The sequence below is a fragment of the Molossus molossus genome, unplaced genomic scaffold (assembly GCF_014108415.1).
Source record: "Molossus molossus isolate mMolMol1 unplaced genomic scaffold, mMolMol1.p scaffold_m16_p_11, whole genome shotgun sequence".
Lineage (NCBI taxonomy): Eukaryota > Metazoa > Chordata > Mammalia > Chiroptera > Molossidae > Molossus > Molossus molossus.
The window spans coordinates 41,610,867-41,631,568 of NW_023425346.1; the positions used below are offsets into that span (position 1 = coordinate 41,610,867).

At 41.0% G+C, this 20,702-nt stretch overlaps 1 protein-coding gene and 1 pseudogene across 2 annotated transcripts in view; both read right to left on the reverse strand.

Annotated features, from left to right (window-relative positions):
- Positions 1 to 20,702, reverse strand: part of LOC118625191 (CD302 antigen) — a 146,539-nt gene that overhangs the window by 19,325 nt on the left and 106,512 nt on the right. The window contains exon 1 of one of the 2 annotated variants that reach the window (XM_036253767.1): positions 17,166 to 17,255. The exons of the other annotated variant lie outside the window; for it this stretch is intronic. Coding sequence (XP_036109660.1) covers positions 17,166 to 17,232 — 67 coding nt within the window. The 5' untranslated portion in view covers positions 17,233 to 17,255. Of the gene's footprint in view, positions 1 to 17,165; positions 17,256 to 20,702 lie in introns of those variants that run through there. 2 annotated transcript variants of the gene reach the window in all.
- LOC118625506 lies at positions 18,054 to 18,516 on the reverse strand (annotated as a pseudogene).

Genomic DNA, 20,702 nt, shown 5'->3' on the forward strand with positions numbered 1-20,702 from the left:
AGTCTTAGTTTTACAAGATCTTTTTGTTAAAATTATACTTCCATGAACAAAGAAGAAAACAAGTTGCTAGGTTATGAATATCCAGACAAGTTTTTATATTGCACCAAAAAAACAAAGTTGATGTTTTTCTGAATGTTCTTAATTTAGCACCTCATCAAAACAGATTCTTACAACTGATTCTAAGAAACAGAATCATATCTCTCCTCTACGACTATAAGGTAGAGGTGCATTTCCTTCGTTTCTATGTTGGTCTTTCTTGTTGTTCATTATAAAGGTGTACATTTGTAAGCCTTGACTCTGTAATTTCCTTATTAGCATTAGAAGCAAAAGTAGGCCTGTAAGAGCTTGATTTCACTGGCCAGAATGGATAAAAGATATGAGGAATTTACTGAATTCCAGTGAATAAAGGAGCATAAGGCATTAATCTTCCATATTCACTTGGGTCTCTATAGGGATAATCACAAAGATTTTACGTAGTTTTGTTTTTAAGTTCTGCATGTATTATAATTTTAACACAAACAAGTAGAAGAATGCCCTATTACAAAGATCATAACTTAACAATCAGCTAACATAAGTCTAAATTCAGCAACCTCGGCTTTATAGTACTAATACTGGAACATGGCAGGCACCGTGAGTTGTCCCCAGCACTAGACCTCAGCTTCTTAAATAGCAGAGTACATGACCACCAAGCTAGATTACTTCCCAGTCTTCCAGTAACTTCTGGATAATGAGGTGTGAGCAGAAGTGAAGTGTGTAAAATGTGCCTTTAACAGGAAGAAATGTGTTTGTTGGACCATATTTCCCTTTTCCCACTGGCTAGAATATAGTTGGCCACTTTTAATCCTGTAAACAATGGAAGCAGCCTGGGAATAACAGACCCACAAGATGAAAGGATCCTAGGTAGAGCCATCATATCACACTCAGGTTATAATGAGAAAGAAAATCAAGTTCTAGCTGGTTCAATCCACTGTTAATTCAGGTCACTGTTATAGGAGCTGGATCAATAACCTACTTAGTACAATGGGCTACTTAAAATTATCCTGATGCAGCCCTAGCTGGTGTTGCTCACTGGTTAGAGCATTGTCTTCTGCACCAAAGGGTCAGGGCATGTACCAGGTTGCAGGCTGGATCCCCAACCAGTTGGGGTGTGTGCAGGAGGCAAGCACTCAATGTCTCTCTCACATCGATATTTCTATTTCTTCCCCACCTCCTCCCTCCCTTCCACTCTCTCTAAAAACCAACGGAAAAAATACCCTCAGGTGAGGATTAACAAAAACAAAAAATTATCCTGATGTATGAGACCTGAGTTTTTCCCTGGCCTTGTGCTGCTTGCTTCATTTAGTAGTTAAACCATGCAAGACTCATTAGCATGAGGGTGGGTGTTCCAAGGTACAACTTATTCTATGCACAAGTTTTTTCTTTCCTGCCGTTTTATAAATACTTGCATTACACATGTGACCACCTTGGCTTGAACTCATGGGAATCTAGACCTTTCCCATTATGGTGGCTTAAAGGTAGTTGACTAGTTTTAGCAACAAACACTTTCTTTTAGGAAAATGCTCTTAATAAAATAGTAAGTAAAAAAACAAAAACAAAATAAAATTGTATGTGCACTATGATCCTAACATTTAAAAAGCAAGGCAGTCCAGAACGGTTCAGGAATTGGAGAGACCAGACACCTTTATAGGAGGAGGGTTCAGGGACGGCCTGAAAACAAGGCACTTGGGTGAAAGTCTGTATAAGGAGCTGCTAGACCCTTAGATCCCCTTCCGAGAAACGGTCCTCAGCCATCTCACTTTCATTACACATCTCTGCTGCCTTCTTTGAAAGTTTGGCCTTTACTCAGAACAAAAAACGTTCATTTCCCCAAGTCCACTTCCAAACCATCAAACATTATTCTCTGTCTGCCCATCCTTTGAGGTCCAGGCCATCCATGTACACCACCTCCTCCAAGACATCCCCACTCGAATTTATGTTGACTTCCACTTGCTATTTCATCACACAGTTCTTTCTCTTCTAAACCACCATCCACGGCTGGGTAAAGTACCAGAAGAAACATGGCTTTGAAGTCAGACAGACTAAGGTTTTTATCTTGGTGGTAAGACCCTGGACAACTTATTTCCTGTGTTTCATCCAGAAAAAACAAACAAACCCTCATTGGATTGTTGTTGTCAACTTACTTAGGTAGGAAGCTACAAAACTGCACAGCATAATGCCTAATTCAAGGAAGATGCTCAAAACATAGCTTTCATTGTTATGTCCAAGAACGGTACCCTTTCCCACTAGGCAATGACCTTTCTGACAATAGGGACTTACTAATCTTTAGATCTCCAACATCTCAAAAAGCTCTTGGAGTATAATAAGAATTTAAAATACTTGCTGAATGAATGAATCCTCTCCTTTTCATCCTTAAATAGCTTAATTTATCATCTCTTCAGAAGCTTCATACACTCTTTTTCCAGTGTGTTCATCTTTTCCTTCTAGAAGGCTGTAAGTTTCTTATAGCCTATAATATAACTGGATTGAACTTTTTATTGAAATACACCATACAGTGTGTAAGTCATAAATATATAGCTTGGTGAATTTTCATTAAGTGGACATGCCCATATAGTTATCACCGAAAGGTTGTGGGGTTGATTCCCGGTCAGGGCACATTTCCGGGTTTCAGGCTCAATCCCTGGTAGGGGGCGTGCAGGAGGCATCCAGTCAATGTACTGCTCTCACACTGATGTTTCTCCCTCTCTCCCCCTCATCCTTCTTCTCTTTCTAAATATCAATTAAGAAAGAAAGAAAGAAAGAAAGAAAGAAAGAAAGAAAGAAAGAAAGAAAGAAAGAAAGAAAGAAAGAAAGAAAGAAAGAGAAAGAGAAAGAAAGAGAGAGAAAGAAAGTGAGAGAGATAGAGAGAGAGAAAGAAAGAGAGAAAGAGAACATCAACCCCTTTTGGTCACCACTCCCCTCCAAAGGTAATCGCTATCCGAAGTTCTAACACCATAAATTAGTTTTGCCTGTTTTTGAACTTTATGGTGATGACATCGTGCAGTATGTACTCTTTTGTGTCTGGCTTCTTTGATAAACATGACTTTTACGAGATTCATTCATGTTGCAGTGTGTAGTCACAGGTGATTCTTTCCCATTGCTATATAGTACTGTATGAATTTATTCTTTCTTCTGTTGAATATTTGGTGGCCATTACAAGTAATCCTGCTATAAACATCCCATGCACGTCTTTTGGTGAACATATGAAAATGCTGTTTGTGGCTATATTTCTAAAAGTAGATGGCTAGGTCAGAGTGCATCCATGTGCACTTTGGCAGACACTGCCAAAAACTTTTCCTAAGTGGTTATAATTCTTATGAGCAGCAAATAGTTTTTTAAAAAATACAATTTGAGCCCTGGCCGGTTTGGCTCAGCGGTTAGAGCATCGGCCTGCGGTCCGGAGAGACCCGGGTTCGGTTCCCGCTAAGGGCGCGTACCTTGGTTGCAGTTTGCCCCTGGCCCTGGTTGGTCGTGCGGGTGGCAGCCACTCGATGTGTCCCTTTCACGTCGATGTTTCTCTCTCTCTCTCTCTCTCTCCCTCCCACTCTATCTGAACAAAATATCGAAAAATGTCCTCGGGTGAGGATTAAAAAAAAAAAAATACAATTTGATAATCTTTGTCTTTTAATTTGAATATTTCAATTATCAGTGGAGTTACTGATGTATGTGAGTTTATATCTACCATCTTATTTGTTTTCTATCTGTCCTACTTGTTTTATGTTCCTTTTTCCCCCTTTTGTCTTCTTTTGGACTACTAAACATTTTTTAATTCCACTTTTTCTTTTAGCTTATTAATCATATATTCTTTCAGGTTATTTCTGTAGTGGGTACCCTGAAAATTACAACCTGCCACCTTACCTAAAATTTATTAGTATCTAAAATAAATTAGTACTTTTACTGCTTCCGAGACAATGCTAGGATCTTATAATATTTTAATTTCATGGACCTCCCTTCCTTTGTGTTATTTTTTTTATGACTAGTTTGCATGATCAGTATTTCTTGAGATTTAAACATATTTATCTACTCTGTTGCTCTACATTCCTTCTTACATTTCTGTGTTACTAACTGGGATAATTTTCCGTTTGCCTGAAGAAACTCCTTTGGTGTTTCTGTAAGCGTAAGTCTATTACAAACGCCTTCACTTCTTGGTTTTCTGTGAATGTCCTCACACTACCTTCATGTTTGAAGGATATTTTTGAAAATACAGAATTTTAGAATGACAACTTACTTGTCATTTAAGATGTAATTTTATTGCTTTGGCTTTGATCATTCCTATTGAGAAATCCTGTCAGTCTAATTGTGGCTCTTTCTGGCTGCTTTCAAGATTTTCTTTGTCTTTGGTGTTCAGCAGTTTGACGGTGATATGACTAGTTTTGTTTTTTAATCCTGCTAATCAATGTACTTCTTGAATGTGTAGCTTATTTTCATTGGTCACTTTTGGAAAGTTCTTTGCTAATATCACTTCAAATAATACTTCTACTCCATTTTCTCCCTCCTCCCTTCCTGGGACTCACATTACATACATGTTACACTTTTCATCATGTCCCATGTGTTTGTTCTCTTTGCTCTTTTATATACTTTTGGCTCGCATGCTATAATCTTGTTCTTTCTGGTTTATTAATCTACTTTTCAGTTTTAACAAAAGGGCTGTGAAACCCATCCACTGAGTTCATAATGTCAGTGACTTTCCAGATACAGAATTTCAATCTGTGCATATTTTTATAGATTCTGGGTCTCTGGTGGAATTCTCAATCTATTATCTACATCCTTGAACTTATTACAGTTATTTTAAAGTCCTTATCGGATAACTCTAATTCTGAGTCATTTATTGGTCTCTTTTCATTTTTGTTTTTTCCCCCTTTTGGCCTGTGTCTTGTTATGTCTGGTAGTTTATTTTTTCAATTTAAAAAACTACATTGCTCTTTATTTTTTTATTAATTATTATTTTTTGTTATAGATGTTTCTCCTTTCTCCCCCCTACACACCCTCCTTCCGATCCCACCTATTTTATTTGTTTTAAATCAAATACCAGAAACTGTAAAAAAAAAAAAAAAAAAAAAAAATGAAGAGCTTCGGCCAGTTTGGCTCAGCAGTTGGAGCGTTGGCCTGCAGACCAGAGTCCAGGGTTCGATTCCCACTAGGGGCATGTACCAAAAAAAAAAAAAGAAAAGAAGAAGAAGAGACTCCTGATGATGTCATTCTTTTCTACAAAGGAGAATTGTAGGCAGCCAGAGTATTGAAGATTACCTTAATGCAATGAGGGACTGAGTTGACCTGAGGAGGTGGTTTAGCCTTTGTGAGACCCAATATCCATGAATCTCAATTGAAAGTCCTGGTCTTAACTAGAGCCTCTCCTCTTTGGCAAGATAAAACTCCAATTTTTGTCTCTTTAGACACCACGAGACTGCCAAAAACTCTGCTCTACTTTTAGCTGCTTTAAATTTTGGCAATTCTCTTAAAGGGAAGGCAACACACACTACTGGGCTCACCTCAACAAACTGCCTCAGCAGCTCTTTGAGCTGCAAATACAATTCCTATGGGATTTTAACTAGGGTTTCTAGTTGTCCTTAGTGGCAGCATTAGTCTCCCACTCCATTACAGTCAGGAGCAGAATTCCCACTTTCACACCTTGGAACAAGTTGTCAAAACTGTTTGTCCATCTAACCATCATCCATCCAACATATATTTGCTGAGTAGCTCCTACTGCGTCATCCAGAATGGATAGTTCTAAGGAGTAAGATGAAAGGGCTATAAGGAGGAAGGAGTCTGACGGGAGAGTCAGACACAGAAACACGACATATGTATGATAGGCAAAGTGCTATAAAACTACTGAAGAAAGAACAAATAACTTACAGAGTAATGGACATTTCAGAAAGGAGGCAATATTTGAGCTACAACTCACAGGATAAAGGAGGAAAAGACAAAAAAATTTTAGCAAATGACAGGCACCTGGTAAGGAATCCAATATCCGTTGAATGAGTAAACTAGACAGGTCTCTACCTCCTCCCGCTTCTCCCACCAGATAATGTTTTCTGTATTAAGACATAACAGAGAGCTGGTTTGGCTCAGCAGTTAGTGCGTCAGCCTACGGTCCAGAGAGACCCGGGTTCGGTTCCCACTAAGGGCACGTACCTCGGTTGCAGTTTGTCCCCGGCCGTGGTTGGTTGTGCGGGTGACAGCCACTCGATGTGTCTCTTTCACGTTGATGTTTCTCTCTCTCTCTCTCTCTCTTCTTCTCCCTCCCTCCCACTCTATCTGAACAAAAAATGGAAAAATGTCCTCGGGTGAGAATAAAAAAAAAAGACGTAACAGAGAAAACAGTCATTTCGAGAATAAAACTCAAACAGAAAGTTTCAGGGCAGATATTCTGAGTTGCAAACTTTGATTTTTTTCCTGGTTCCTTTTTTTTTTTTAATTTTTTTTTTGTTTCCTTTATTTATTTTAGAGAGAGAGGGAGAGAGAGATAAAAACATCGATGAGACAGAACATCGATTGGTCACCTCCTGCACGCCCCCCACTGGGGATCAGGCCCACAGTCTGAGCATGTGTCCTGACTGGGAATGGAACCAGCAATCTCTTGATACAAGGGTCGACACTCAACCACTGAGCCACACTGGCCGGACTTCCTGGTTCCTTTTGTTGTATTTTCTTGTTTTAAAGATTTTTTTCATTGATTTTTAAGAGAGAGAGGAAGAGACAGAAAGAAACAACGATGTGAGAGAGACAAATTGAATGACTGCCTCCCACACACGCCCAGGGATCAGGGACCGAACCTGTAACCAAAGTATGTGCCCTTGACAGGGAATCGAACCTGAGACCCTTTGGTCCGAGGGCTGCCAACCTTCTAACCGCTGAGGTAAACCAGCCATGGTTCTGCTCATTTTTTGATCTAATTGTTGTTATTGAGCTGTATAAGTTCTTTGCAGCATTATTTACAATAATCAAGATGTAGAAATAAGCTAAGTGTCCACTGATGAATGAATGAACAAAGAAGATGTGTTATATGTATACAAAGGAATACCACTCAGCCATAAAAAAGATAAAATATTGTCATTTGTGACAACATGGATGACTCTTGAGGGTATTATGCTAAATGAAATAAGTCAAATGGAAAAGGACAAAAACCATATAATTTCACTCATATTTGGAATATAAAACAAAAAAGTAACAAAACAAACTAACAGCCCTGGCTAGTTTGGCTCAGATGTTAGAGCACTGGCTCAAGAACCAAAGAGTCTTGGGTTCAATTCTGGTCAAGGTCACATACATCAGTTGCAGTTCAATCCCTGGCCCTGGAGGGGGTTGTATCTCTCTCACATCAATGTCACTCTCTCTCGCTCCCTTTCTCCCACTCTATCTGAAAGTCAGTGGAAAAATATCCTCGGGTGAAGATTAAAAAAAAACTAACTAACTAACAAGAACAACAACAAAACCGAACAAACACATAGACACAGACAACAGAATGGTGGCTACCAGAGGGGTAGGGGATGGGAGCAAGGCACATTGGGTAAATGGGGGCAAATATACAGTAATGAAAGGAAACTAGACCTTGGGAGGTGAGCATGCAATAGAGTATATAGACATCCTATCATAATGTTGTACACCTGAAATTTATATAATATTATTAGCCAATGTTAACTCAATTAATTTAATTTAAAAAAATTAGCCCTGGTGGATTTGGCTCAGCGGTTCCAGCATTGGTCTATGGGTTCCAAACAACAGCATATACCTGGGTTGCAGATTCGATCCCCAGCCCTGGTTAGGGTCAACCAGTTGGTTGTGGGAGGCAACCAATCGATGTGTTTCTCTCACATTGATGTCTCTCTCTCTCACTCTCTCTCTCTCCCTCTCTTCCACTCTAAAAAATCAGTGGAAAAATATCCTCTGGTGAAGATTAACAACAACAACAACAAAATACAAAGAGGGCTGCTTCCACAAATAACTAAAAAAAGAAAATTAGTAAGCTAGATTCTGCTCCACATAATAAGCACAGAATGAGGATTTACACATGCTTGCATTCACTCATCTTATGCCACCCATGGGAAATCTCCAACCCAGTAAACATATACCGATTATCTACTAAGTGTAGAATGCACCATTACAGAAGAACTTTTTAAAAGGAATACCATGGAACCTTAGGAATTTAAAGAATGTTTTGCTCATTGTAATTTTCAAGATAATAACTAAGAATAACATAAGATCACTTACAGAATAAACTCCAAAATACCAGAACAATAACAATGATTTCCATTTCAACATTAAATTTATACTTCATGCAGCAATACCATAGGAGCTTTCCTGTTAAGATCTGGCCATTCAGCTAAATCTGTGAAAACTCTGAAAACTCTTTCATGACTTAGTTTTAAGCTGATTATGATTCCTGATCTGGTCCGGATGGGAGACTTGGGAAGTATTATGATTAAAAACATTGAGATCCAAAATGGCGGCGGAGTGAACGGAAGATACACAGACCGTCTCCCAGGACCAAACTGGAATTACAACTATAACACAGACAAATCAACGGGAAAATGCAACAGAAAAGCAGCTTGCGAGGACCATATAACTAGGGACACTGACTTGATCCTGGTAGGATTGCGAAGGCACAAGACACGGGCTGGGAGCCCACGGTCGGCAGCTCGGCAGCGGCCTTAGCTGGGAGCAGCGCCCTCGGGTTACACTCCCAGGCGGCCCCACAGCGCAGCCGGGACAGAGGCTGAAACAGCCACAGCCACTCACCTTGGGCTCCGGCAGAGGGAGGGCGGACTAGACTGGAGCTGTGTGGGGACACTCGGGATTTGTAAGGCGCTCAGAGCTTTTGCTGAGTTGCTGTCACGCAGGACGGTGGCCACATTGCTCCTTCCCAGGGCTCTGAGGAGAGGCAGCAGCCCCTCCCTCGGAGATTCAACCCCACCCTGTGGCCATTGAAATGCTAATTGAGGCTCATTAACAACAAGCATCTGCCCCACCCTCCGGAAATCCCCTTATGCTGAGCACCCGAGGGAAACACAGACGTACAACCCAAAACTCTTCAAGTAACCTCGACTGCTAGCCTCCAGGAAAAAAGCTAGAGGATAATAGTGCCTTTCCTGGGCTAGCAACTTTAACCAGGAGAGTAAGACTTGTCAGTGGTGTTTAACGTGGGGCCTCCCTCACTCATCTAAACCCAGGAGAGAGAACCACAAACAGCAGAACACCAACACCCACAGGGAAAACTTGACAGGCTCCAAAGCCCACTGTGACAGCCAAAATGGTGAAATACAGAAACAGAAGCCAAATAAAAGAACAAGAGAACTCCACTGAAGATGAGATCAATGTGGAGCAGTTAGGCAAGTTAACAGAGCTAGAATTCAGAGCCATGATCTTGAGGAAGCTCAACAGCATGGGTAAGGACATGGAGATGCTGAAAATAAACCAATTGGAAATGAAAAACCACCAAGAAGAGATAAAAAATGACATACCAAAAATAAACACATTTGAAGGTCTAAAAAGCAGAATAGAGGAAACTGAGGACAGGATCAGTGAATTAGAAGACAGGGTAGAAAAAATCAACCAATCAGAAAACCGAAAGGAAAAAACAATTAAAAAACAGGAAGACAGCTTAAGAGAACTGTGGGACAACTGGAAACGTAATAATATTCACATCATACGAGACCCCGAAGAAGAAGAAAATGAGCAAGGGTTAAAGAATATATTCAAAGAAATAGTGAGAGAAAACTTCTCTAATTTGGTGAAGGAAGAAGGCATTCAAGTTCAAGAAGCACAGAGAGCCCCAAGTAAGAAGAACCCAAACAGGCCCACACCAAGACACATAGTAATTAAAATGCCACAAATTAAAGACAAAGAGAGAATCCTAAAAGCAGCAAGAGATAAGCAACAGGTTACCTACAAAAGAAACCCCATAAGGCTCTCAGCTGACTTCTCACAGGAAACACTACAGGCCAGAAGGGAATGGCATGAAGAAATCAAGGTCATGAAAAACAAGGATCTGAATCCAAGACTACTCTACCCAGCAAGGCTATCATTCAAAATAGAAGGTCAAATAAAGAGCTTCCCAGACAAAAAAAGGCTAAGGGAATACATTAGCACTAAACCAGCACTGCAAGAAATGTTAAAAGGACTACTGTAATTAGTAGAAGAAATAGGAAGAAAAATAGAACCACACTAAACAAAAATGGCAATAAACAAGTACATATCAATAATCACCTTAAATGTAAATGGGCTGAATGCTCTGATAAAAAGACAGAGTAGCTGATTGGATAAGAAAGCATGACTCATCTATATGTTGTTTACAAGAGACCCACCTCACAACAAAAGACTCACATAGGTTGAAACTGAAGGGATGGAAAAAAATTTTCCAAGCAAATGAAAAGCAAAAAAAACTGGGGTAGCAATACTCATATCTGATAAAATAGATTTCAAAATGAAGGCCATAACTAGAGACAAAGAAGGCCACTATATAATATTGAAAGGATCTATCCAACAGGAAGATATAACCTTGATAAACATATATGCACCCAATATAGGAGCACCTAAATATATTAAAAATCTTCTGGAGGACTTCCAAGGAGAAATCGACAGCAATACAATCATAGCAGGGGACTTCTGCTGACAGCACTGGATAGATCCTCTAGACAAAAAATTAGCAAGGAAACAGAGACTCTAAATGAAGCACTAGACCAAATGGATTTAATAGATATCTACAGAGAATTACACCCCAAAACTACAGAATTCACATTCTTCTCAAGTGTACATGGAACATTCTCAAAGACCACATGATAGGACACAAACTAAATCTCTACAAGTTCAAGAAGATTGAAATCATATCAAGCATCTTGTCAGATCACAATGGCATGAAACTAGAAATCAATTGCAACAAGAATATGCAAAGACATTTGAGCACATGGCGGCTAAATAGTATGTTATTAAACAATGAATGGGTTACCAAGGAAATCAAGGAGGAAATTAAAAACTTCCTGGAAACCAATGAAAATGAACACACAACAACACAAAATCTATGGGATGCAGCAAAAGCAGTTCTGAGAGGGAAGTTCATAGCACTACAGGCCTACCTCAAGAAACAAGAAAAATTTCTAATTGACTGTCTAACCTCACAACTTAAAGAATTAGAAAGCAAACAAAAAGAAATCCCCAGAGCAAGTAGAAGGAAGGAAATAGTAAGGATCAGAGCGAAAATAAGTGACATAGAGACCAAAAAAACAATTCAAAGGATCAATGAAACAAAGAGCTGGTTTTTCGAAAAGATAAACAAGATTGATGGACCCTTAGCTAGACTCTTCAAGAAACAAAGAGAGACAACCCAAATACACAAAATCATAAATGAAAGAGAAGTAACAACCGACACCACAGAAATACAAAAGATCGTTAACAACTACTATGAACAACTATATGGCAACAAATTTGACAATCTAAGCGAAATGGACAAATTTCTAGAAACACACAGTGTCCCAAAACTGGACTGGGAAGAGATAGAAAACTTGAACAGACCAATAACAACTAAGGAAATTGAAGAGGTAATCAAGACCCTCCCAGCAAACAAAAGCCCAGGCCCAGATGGCTTCACAGGGGAGTTTTACCGAACATTCAAAAAAGAACTAACACCCATTCTCCTCAAACTATTTCAAAAAATTCAAGAAGAAGGAAGACTTCCAAACTCGTTCTATAAGGCCAGCATAATTCTAATTCCAAAACTAGAAAAAGACCCTACAAAGAAAGAAAACTACAGGCCAATATCCCTGATGAACATAGACACCAAAATCCTAAACAAAATACTAGTAAACCGGATCCAGAAATACATCAAAAAAATTATTCACCATGATCAAGTGGAATTCTTTCCAGGGATGCAAGGCTGGTACAATATTTGCAAATCAATAAATGTGATACACCACATAAACAAAATGAAGAATAAAAACCACATGATAATATCAATAGACACTGAAAAAGCATTCGACAAAATCCAGCATCCATTTCTGATAAAAACACTCAGCAATGTGGGAATAGAGGGATCATATCTCAACATAATAAAGGCCATATATGAAAAACCTACAGCCAACATCATACTCAATGGGCAGAAAGTAAAAACATTTCCATTAAGAACAAGAACAAGATAGGGATGTCCACTTTCACCACTCTTATTTAACATAGTACTGGAAGTCTTAGCCACAGCAATCAGACATGAGAAAAAAAAAAGGGATCCAAATTGGAAAGGAGGAAGTAAAACTGTCATTATTTGCAGATGACATGATACTATACATAGAAAACCCTAAAGACTCCATCAAAAATCTACTAGACTTAATAAATGAAGCAGGATACAAAATTAATGTCAAGAAATCTATGGCATTCGTATACACCAATGATGAACTCACAGAAAGAGAAACTGAAAAAACAATCCCATTTACCATCGCGCCAAAAAAATTAAGATACCTAGGAATAAACTTAACCAAAGAACTAAAGGACCTATTTGCAGAAAACTACTGGACATTGAAAAAAGAAATAGAGGAAGATATAAAAAAGTGGAAGCACATATCTTGTTTATGGATTGGAAGAATTAACATCATTAAAATGTCCATACAACCCAAAGCAATCTGTAGATTCAATGCAATCCCCATCAAAATACCAATGACATATTTCACAGAACTAGAACAAATACTTCAAAAGTTCATATGGAACCAAAAAAGACCTCGAATAGCCACAGCAATTTTGAAAAAGAAGGACAATGTAGGTGGGATCACAATACCAGATATCAAGTTATACCACAAAGCGACTGTAATCTAAACAGCCTGGTAGTGGCACAAGAACAGGCATATAGACCAGTGGAAAAGAACAAAGAACCCAGAAATGGAACCAAGGCAATATGCTCAATTAATATTTGACAAAGGTGGCAAGAGCATACGGTGGAGTAAAGAGCCTCTTTAATAAATGGTGTTGGGAAAATTGGACATCTACATGCAAAAAAATGAAACTAGACCATCAACTTACACCATACACAAAAATAAACTCAAAATGGATAAAAGACTTAAATGTGACCCGTGAATCCATAAAAATTCTAGAAGAAAATGTAGGCATCATAATTTCAGACATCATACGCAGCAAAATTTTCACTGATACATCACCTAAGGCGACAGAAACAAAGGAAAAAATGAACACATGGGACTACATCAAACTATAAAGCTTCTGCACAACAAAAAAACAATCATCAAAATGGAAAGGAACCCACTGTATGGGAGAACATCATTGCCAATCATATATCAGATAAGGGGTTAATTTCCAATATATATAGAGTGCTCATACAACTTAACCAAAGGAAGACAAAGAACCCAATTTAAAAATGGGCAGAGGAGCTGAATAGACACCTCTCCAAACAGGACATACAAATGGCCAAGAGACATATGAAGAAATGCTCAACATCACTAATCATTAGAGAGATGCAAATTAAAACAACAATGAGATATCACCTCACACCTGTCAGAATGGCCACCATCAACAAATCATCAAACAACAAGTGTTGGCGAGGGTGTGGAGAAAAGAGGACTCTAGTACACTGCTGGTGGGAATGTAGACTGGTGCAGCCGCTATGGAAAACAATATGGTGCTACCTCAAAAAATTAAAAATTGAACTTCCATTTGACCCAGTGATCCCACTTCTAGGAATATACCCTAAGAAGCCTGAAACACCAATCAGAAAGAATATATGTACCCTCATGTTTGTAGCAGCACTATTTACAATAGCTAAGATCTGGAAACAGCCCAAGTGTCCATCAGTAGATGAATGGATAAAAAAGCAGTGGTACATATATACAATGGAGTACTATGCAGCTGTAAGAAAGAAAGATCTCTTATCCTTTGAGACGACATGGAGGGACCTGGAAAGTATTATCCTAAGTGAAATAAGCCAAGCAGAAAAAGACAAATACCACATGATCTCACTTATATACCGAATATAATGAACATAACAGTCTGAGGAATACGGTAGACCCAGAAACATGGAAGTAGGGCACAGACTGACATCCCTCAGAAGAGGGGTTGGGGAGGTGGGAAGAGATAAACCACAGAACTTATATGCATGTATGCATGACCAATGGACATGGACAACAGAGCCGGGGACCGGGGTGGGGGGGGGGATGGGGAGGAGGGTGTCAATGGGGTAAAAAAGGAGAAATATCCGTAACAAAAAAAAATTTAAAATTATTTAAAAAAAAAACAAAAAAATAAAACATTTATAGTTGTGTAGTCCTATATCATCAATATGTAAGAGAATGTGTTCAGAAACCATACACATCCAACATCCATCTACATAAAGTGGCACTCATGATGTTTTCTAGTTGCAATAATACCTTCATTTTGTATGAAGAGAACAAAGGGAACGAAACCAGGACGTCCCATGACTGTAATGGGTACTAGACACAGAGCTTTGACTTACTGCTCACAGTTAGCCTTGTAGGGTTTTATCTCCATTTTACTAAAGTGAAATGAATTGGGTAACTTGATCAAGGCCACACAGTTTGTACCTAACTCCAAAGCTCATGCTCTTTCTAAATCAATCCTTAAAGCCTCCTTACTGAGAGAAGTTGATTAATTAATAGCATTGATTTATTCAACATATACTTTTTGTTAAGCTCTCAAAAAGTCTATGTATTGACTTAGGGTGGTGAACACATAATATAATATACAGATGATGCATTATAGAAGTGTATACTTGAAATATATATATATACATATACATATATATATATATATATATATTTACTCCTCACCTGAGGATATTTTTCTATTTATCTTCAGATAGAGTAGGAGGGAGAGAAAGGGAGAGAGAAACATCGACGTGAGAACGCATCGGGTGGTTGCCTCCTGCATGACCCCAACCAGGGCTGGAGACAAACCACAACTGAGGTACAGTGATACCTCGGTTCTCGAACGCCTTGACTTTCGACCAAATCGGTATTCGACCAGGAGATTCGAGAAACTTTTGTCTTGGAATCCGAACAAATATTTGGAACTCGAACTTCCGAGATGAGCCGAGTTGAGCCGAATGGCGTTCATTCGGCCCAGCGCGCCTTGCTTGCGTCATCAGTGTGAGTGCAGAGAGAGAGTCACGCTTTGTGGAGAGAGTCACGCTTTGTGGAGAGAGTCACGCTTTGTGGAGAGAGTCCCGCTTTACACTGAATTTAACCCTTAGACATGGGTCCAAAGAAAGCCAGAAGTGGTAATGCAGACAAAGGTAAGCAGAAAGCTGTGAGAACAACTATTGAGCTGAAGAAAGAAATCATTGCCAAATATGAACAGGGCACACGTGTTTCGGATCTGTCTGCTGAGTATGGCGTGCCAAAATCAACCATCTCTACTTTCCTTAAGAATAAAGCTGTTTTTCTACATATTATATACAAATTAGGCCAGTAAATAGGCATTTTCTGGGGCTTGGAACGAATTAATCCAGTTTCCATTATTTCCTATTGGGTTTCATTGCTTCGGTTCTCGAACAATTTGGTTCTCGACCGTCCTCCTGGAACGAATTATGTTCGAGAACCGAGGTATCACGTGCTCTTGGCCAGAATCAAACCCGCAACTCATTGGTTCTTGGGCTGATGCTCTACCATTGAGCCAAACTGGTCAGGGCTAAACCTATATAATTTTATTAACCAATGTCATCCCAATAAATTCAATAAAGACTAAAAAAAGAAAAAGAAAAGCCTATTTAACCATAGTGGACTTATAAAAGGGAAAAATAACAAAACTGGCCTAAAATAGCTTGTCCTCTACTGCTGGTCAAAACAGCTTTTCTGAAGAGAGCGATCCAAATCTAGAAGTTGATTTTAAGATTGACAAGAAAAGCATTTTTTGACTAGCCTGAAGTGTGAAGGCATGCCCACCCAGAGGGTGGGTTAAATGGGCATTTAGGTTCCTGGCAAAGTTGAGGAGGGCATGCATAAAGAGGGCTCAAGACTGTCCAGTCTTTGCAGAATCGCCAGTCCAGCCTTGTCTTAGCCAAAACTAATGTGTCAGTCTGAACAGTGTGAAAATGGGCACATCTTGTTTCTGCTCCTCCACAGGCATCAGGTGGCATAACTGGTCACAAATGCTGTTGGACAAAAGGCTTCACGGAAGGAGCTTTGGGTCTGTGATCACATTCTGAGCTGCTTTCCCTACTGCTGCCTCCACCACTGAAATCCTTTAAAAACAGTCCTGCCTGTCAGCGGGCTTCCAGTAAGAACTTATAAAATGGCAGTGAAATCCGGGGAGGGCGGGGGTCAACCTCTTGCGTAATCATTTTATTCAAACCCACTTAGTTCTTGTTTATTTTGGTCTTTAATTCCTGGAATTGTTCATTCAGTAGTGCCTTGGGATGGAAGTGTTCCCCCAGAGTTGACCTCATCCGCATTTCTGACACACTTGTACAGGACATTTGTTAAAAACAAAACAAAAAACACATATTCAACAGAACTGTCTATTTTTCTCAGGAGTCATTTAGGAAGTAACTGACTAATCATGTGTGATTCTTCAGATGTCACTTGCACAACAGCAGACCAACTGCACGATTTTAAAATCACATGACAAGTGAAATCCAAGCTTGGCCTGTTCACATCCCACTTCCATCCCAGGGTTATTTGGCTGAATTGTCAACCGACTGGACAAACAACGCGGTGAGCAAAAGAGGGCCTGCTTCCCCCACCCCGCTCCATCCCCGCCGCGCTCAGCAGAGGAAATCTCCGCAGCCGACCTCCCCGCTTCTCAATGCAGCCCCAAGTGGCGCCGCAACTATTCTCGTCGTGCACCCTGCGTCCCTCTGCCCTCCTGTCAATTAGCCCTCGTTTTGGGGGGCCCCCACCTCTGAGTGGGGTCTGCGCTGAGGCTTGGACACCGTGGAGGGGAGAAGGTACTCTCAGAAGCTCGGCGACCCCCTCCCCGGGCGCTCTCCTGGAACCCCCTGAACCCGGAGCGGAGTGGGGGATCACCCGACACCGGGGCCCACGGGGGAGCTCGGGGTGAGCGCACAGGTGAGGTAGGGCGGCCCTCGGGCGGGTAGGGAGGGGGTGGGAAGGGTGGGGAGTCCCGCCAGGCCGGGGCGAAGGCGGGCTCTGGGGCCGAGGAGGGGGCGCGGCACGGGGGCAGCTCACCCGCGACGGCGGCGGCCGCGAGGCCCAGCAGCGGCAGCAGGACAGCGGGCAGCGTGGCCCCGGGCATGACTGCGGGTGCGGGCGCCGGGCGGCGCGTCTCGGAAATGCAGGGCGGCCCGACCCCTCCCACCGAGCCGCCCTCTGGAGGGCGGGGGCCGCGCCGCCCAACCGGCTGCGAGAGCCCCGCGGCTCGCTGCCCGCTGGACCGGTGCTCCGTCTACTCTGCAAGTTTTAAAACTTTTCATTGTTGCAAACATCGTACAAAGAATTTCTGTCACCCTCAGCCAACTTCTCCAAATGGTAACATCGTATATAATTCCAGTCCCCTGATCAAAATCATAACGCTGGTAGAATTTCGCCACTTGTCCCTCTAATATTCTTTTTCTGTTCTCAAATCCGATCCAGGATCAGACGTTGCCCTGAAATGTGATGTCTCCTTGGTCTCCTTTAACGTGAAGCAGTTCCTCTTTTTCTTTTTCTTTCCAGGTTTTAAAACTTTTTATTTGCATATTAAAAATATTGTGCATTCCATTAATCAAGCTCATTTTAACAGCAACAAAAGCACTTTGACTAAACTGCGTTTTACAGCCTGCAGGACAATGTGGACCAGCTTGGTTTTCACTGTAGATCTCACTGTCGTTCCACCCAGCTTCTTCCTTCACCAACATCACCCACATTGTAAGTTCTCTTCCTCCCCTGCCAGCCAGCCAGGCAGATGGGAGAGGCTGGTGCGGCCTTCCTGTCAGTTCTCTGATGTGAAAAGTGCAGCACAGGCATTTAAACGGACCCAGCCTCTGCATCGCACGAAGTTAAACAGCCAGAAGAAGTAAAATAAGAAGGCAGTGCTCGTGGAAGGAAGGCACCGTGCACACTGGCGGTGCGTGCCTATTACGATTCACCTGCTTGCTTCTCCTGTTCAGTCGTTTCTTTGGAAGACAGTGGATTTTTCTCTTGTGTGTCTGTCTTCTTTCATGTCGATTTTCGAATTTCTCAATTTCTGCCATATCAGGTTTGTCAGACTATGTTGCAGAGCGAGGTGCCTCCGCAAGAGAGTTCGAGCCGGTCAGTGACCACCACCGAGTCCTCCTCTGCTACTCTTTGTGTTTCACGATGTCAACAAGCTTGAAGAGTACTGGCCAGTTGTTTTGTAGACTGTCCTTCAGATGTTTGTCTGATGCTTCCTCTTGAGGGAGATTGGAAGAACAGGATTCAGATTGTTTTCTTTTCCGCAAAGGTACCACAGAGGGGGTGTGCCTTCCCCAGGAGGGGCGCTGCGTTAATGTATCACATAACTGCTGATGTTGACTTTGATCTCTTGGTTAACGTGGTGGTGTCTGCCAGGTTTCTCCATGGGATCTAATGGCCAGAAACCTTTTCAAAGGCTCCTCCCAGTGGACTATGCCCCTCAGATAACTTTTCTCTGTCATCAGAACATGGATTAAAGTTCTTTAAACTGTGTTTGCACAGCCTTTGGAAGAAACCAACTCGCCGATACCTCGATCCTGAACTTCTAGCATCCAGGACTGTGAGACAATACATTTCTGTTGTTTAAACCAAAACAAACAACAACAACAGCAAACTGTGCTTGCTATGATGCATGTATAAACCATGTAACTATAACTTGAATGGTGAGGGCCTCTGGAACTAGACAACACAATGCACAAACCAGGGCCGAGCTAGACTGCTTGTTTACATCCTGACAGTCTCCTATTATCAGCAAAAGAGTCCTCTAAACTGGAGTCTGAACTCAACAATGAAAACACAACTCAATTAAAAATGTACAAATGATATGAACAGACACTTCACCAAAGAAGTTATACAGATAACAAATAAGCATCTGGAAAGACATTCAACATCATATATTACCAGAGAATTCCAAGTTAAAACAAAAATGGGCTACCATTATATACCTATTACAATGACCAAGATCTGGAACACTGTCAACATGAAGTGATAGTGAGGATGTGGAACAAGAGGAACTCCCATTTATTGCTGGTGGGCATGCAAAATGGTCCAGCCACTTTGGAAGACAGTTTTGTAGCTTCTTACAAAACTAAATATACCCTTACTGTGGATCCAGCAATTGTGCTCCTTTGTATTTACACAAACAAATTGAAAACTTACACATAAACAAAAGCTACACACAGATGTTTACAGTAGCTTTATTCTTTATTGCCAAATGAGATGCCCTTCAATAAGTGAATGAATAAACAAACGGTAGTACATCCATACAATGTAATTTTATTCAGTTTAAAATAAATGAGCTATTAAGTCATGAAAAGACATGGAGGAAACTTGAATATGTATTGCTAAGTGAAAGAAGCCAATCTTAAAAAGCGATGTACTGTATGATTCCAATGATATGGTAGTTTGGAAAGAAGTAAAACTATGGTAGCAGTAAAAAGATCAGTGTTGCAGGGGTTGGTGGGCTTGGGGGATGGACTAGGTGGAGCACAGGATTTTTAGGGCAGTGAAACTATTCTCTGTGACACTGTAATGATAGATGCATATTATTATACATTTGTCAAGACCCATAGAATGTGCAACACAAAGATGAACTCTAATGTAAACCATAGACTTTAGTTAATACTGTATCAATATTGGTTCATCAGGGTTTTTTTGTTTTGTTTTTTATCCTCACCCAAGGACATTTTTTTTCCATTTTTTTGTTCAGATAGAGTGGGAGGGAGAGAGAGAGAGAAACATCAATGTGAAAAAGACACATCGAGTGGCTGCCACCCGCATGACCCAACCAGGGGGGCTGGGGACAAACTGCAACCGAGGTACGTGCCCTTAGCGGGAACCAAACCCGGGTCTCTCTGGACCGCAGGCCGACGCTCTAACCGCTGAGCCAAACTGGCCAGGGCGGTTCATCAGTTTGTTTGTTTTTTTAATTAAAAATTTTTTTTGTTACAGATGTTTCTCCTTTTTTACTCCATTGACACCCTCCTCCTCATCTCCCCCCCCCAGCCCCGTCCCCAGCTTTGTTGTCCATTGGTTATGCATACATGCATATAAGTCGGTTCATCAGTTTTAACAAATAGTAGTACACTAATCAAGACGCTAACAATAGTGGAAAGAGTGGGAGAGGTAAGGAAGTATATAGAAATTCTCTGTATTTCCTCATTTTTTTTTACCTTCACCCGAGGACATTTTTCGATATTTTGTTCAGACAGAGTGGGAGGGAGAGAGAGAGAGAGAGAGAGAGAGAAACATCGACGTGAAAGGGACACATCAAGTGGTTGCCATCCACACGACCAAACCAAGGCCAGGGACAAACTGCAACCGAGGTATGTGCCCTTAGCGGGAACTGAACCCGGGTCTCTCAGGACCACAGATCGACACTCTAACCACTGAGCCAACGGGCAGGGCTCTACTTATATTTTTTATAAACCTAACACTGATTTTTAAAAAATCCTCACCGGAGGACATTTTTGCATTTATCTTCAGATAGAGCTGGAGGGAGAGAGGGAGGAAGAGAGAGAGAGAAACATTGATATGAGAGAGACACATTGAGTGGTTGCCACCTACACGACC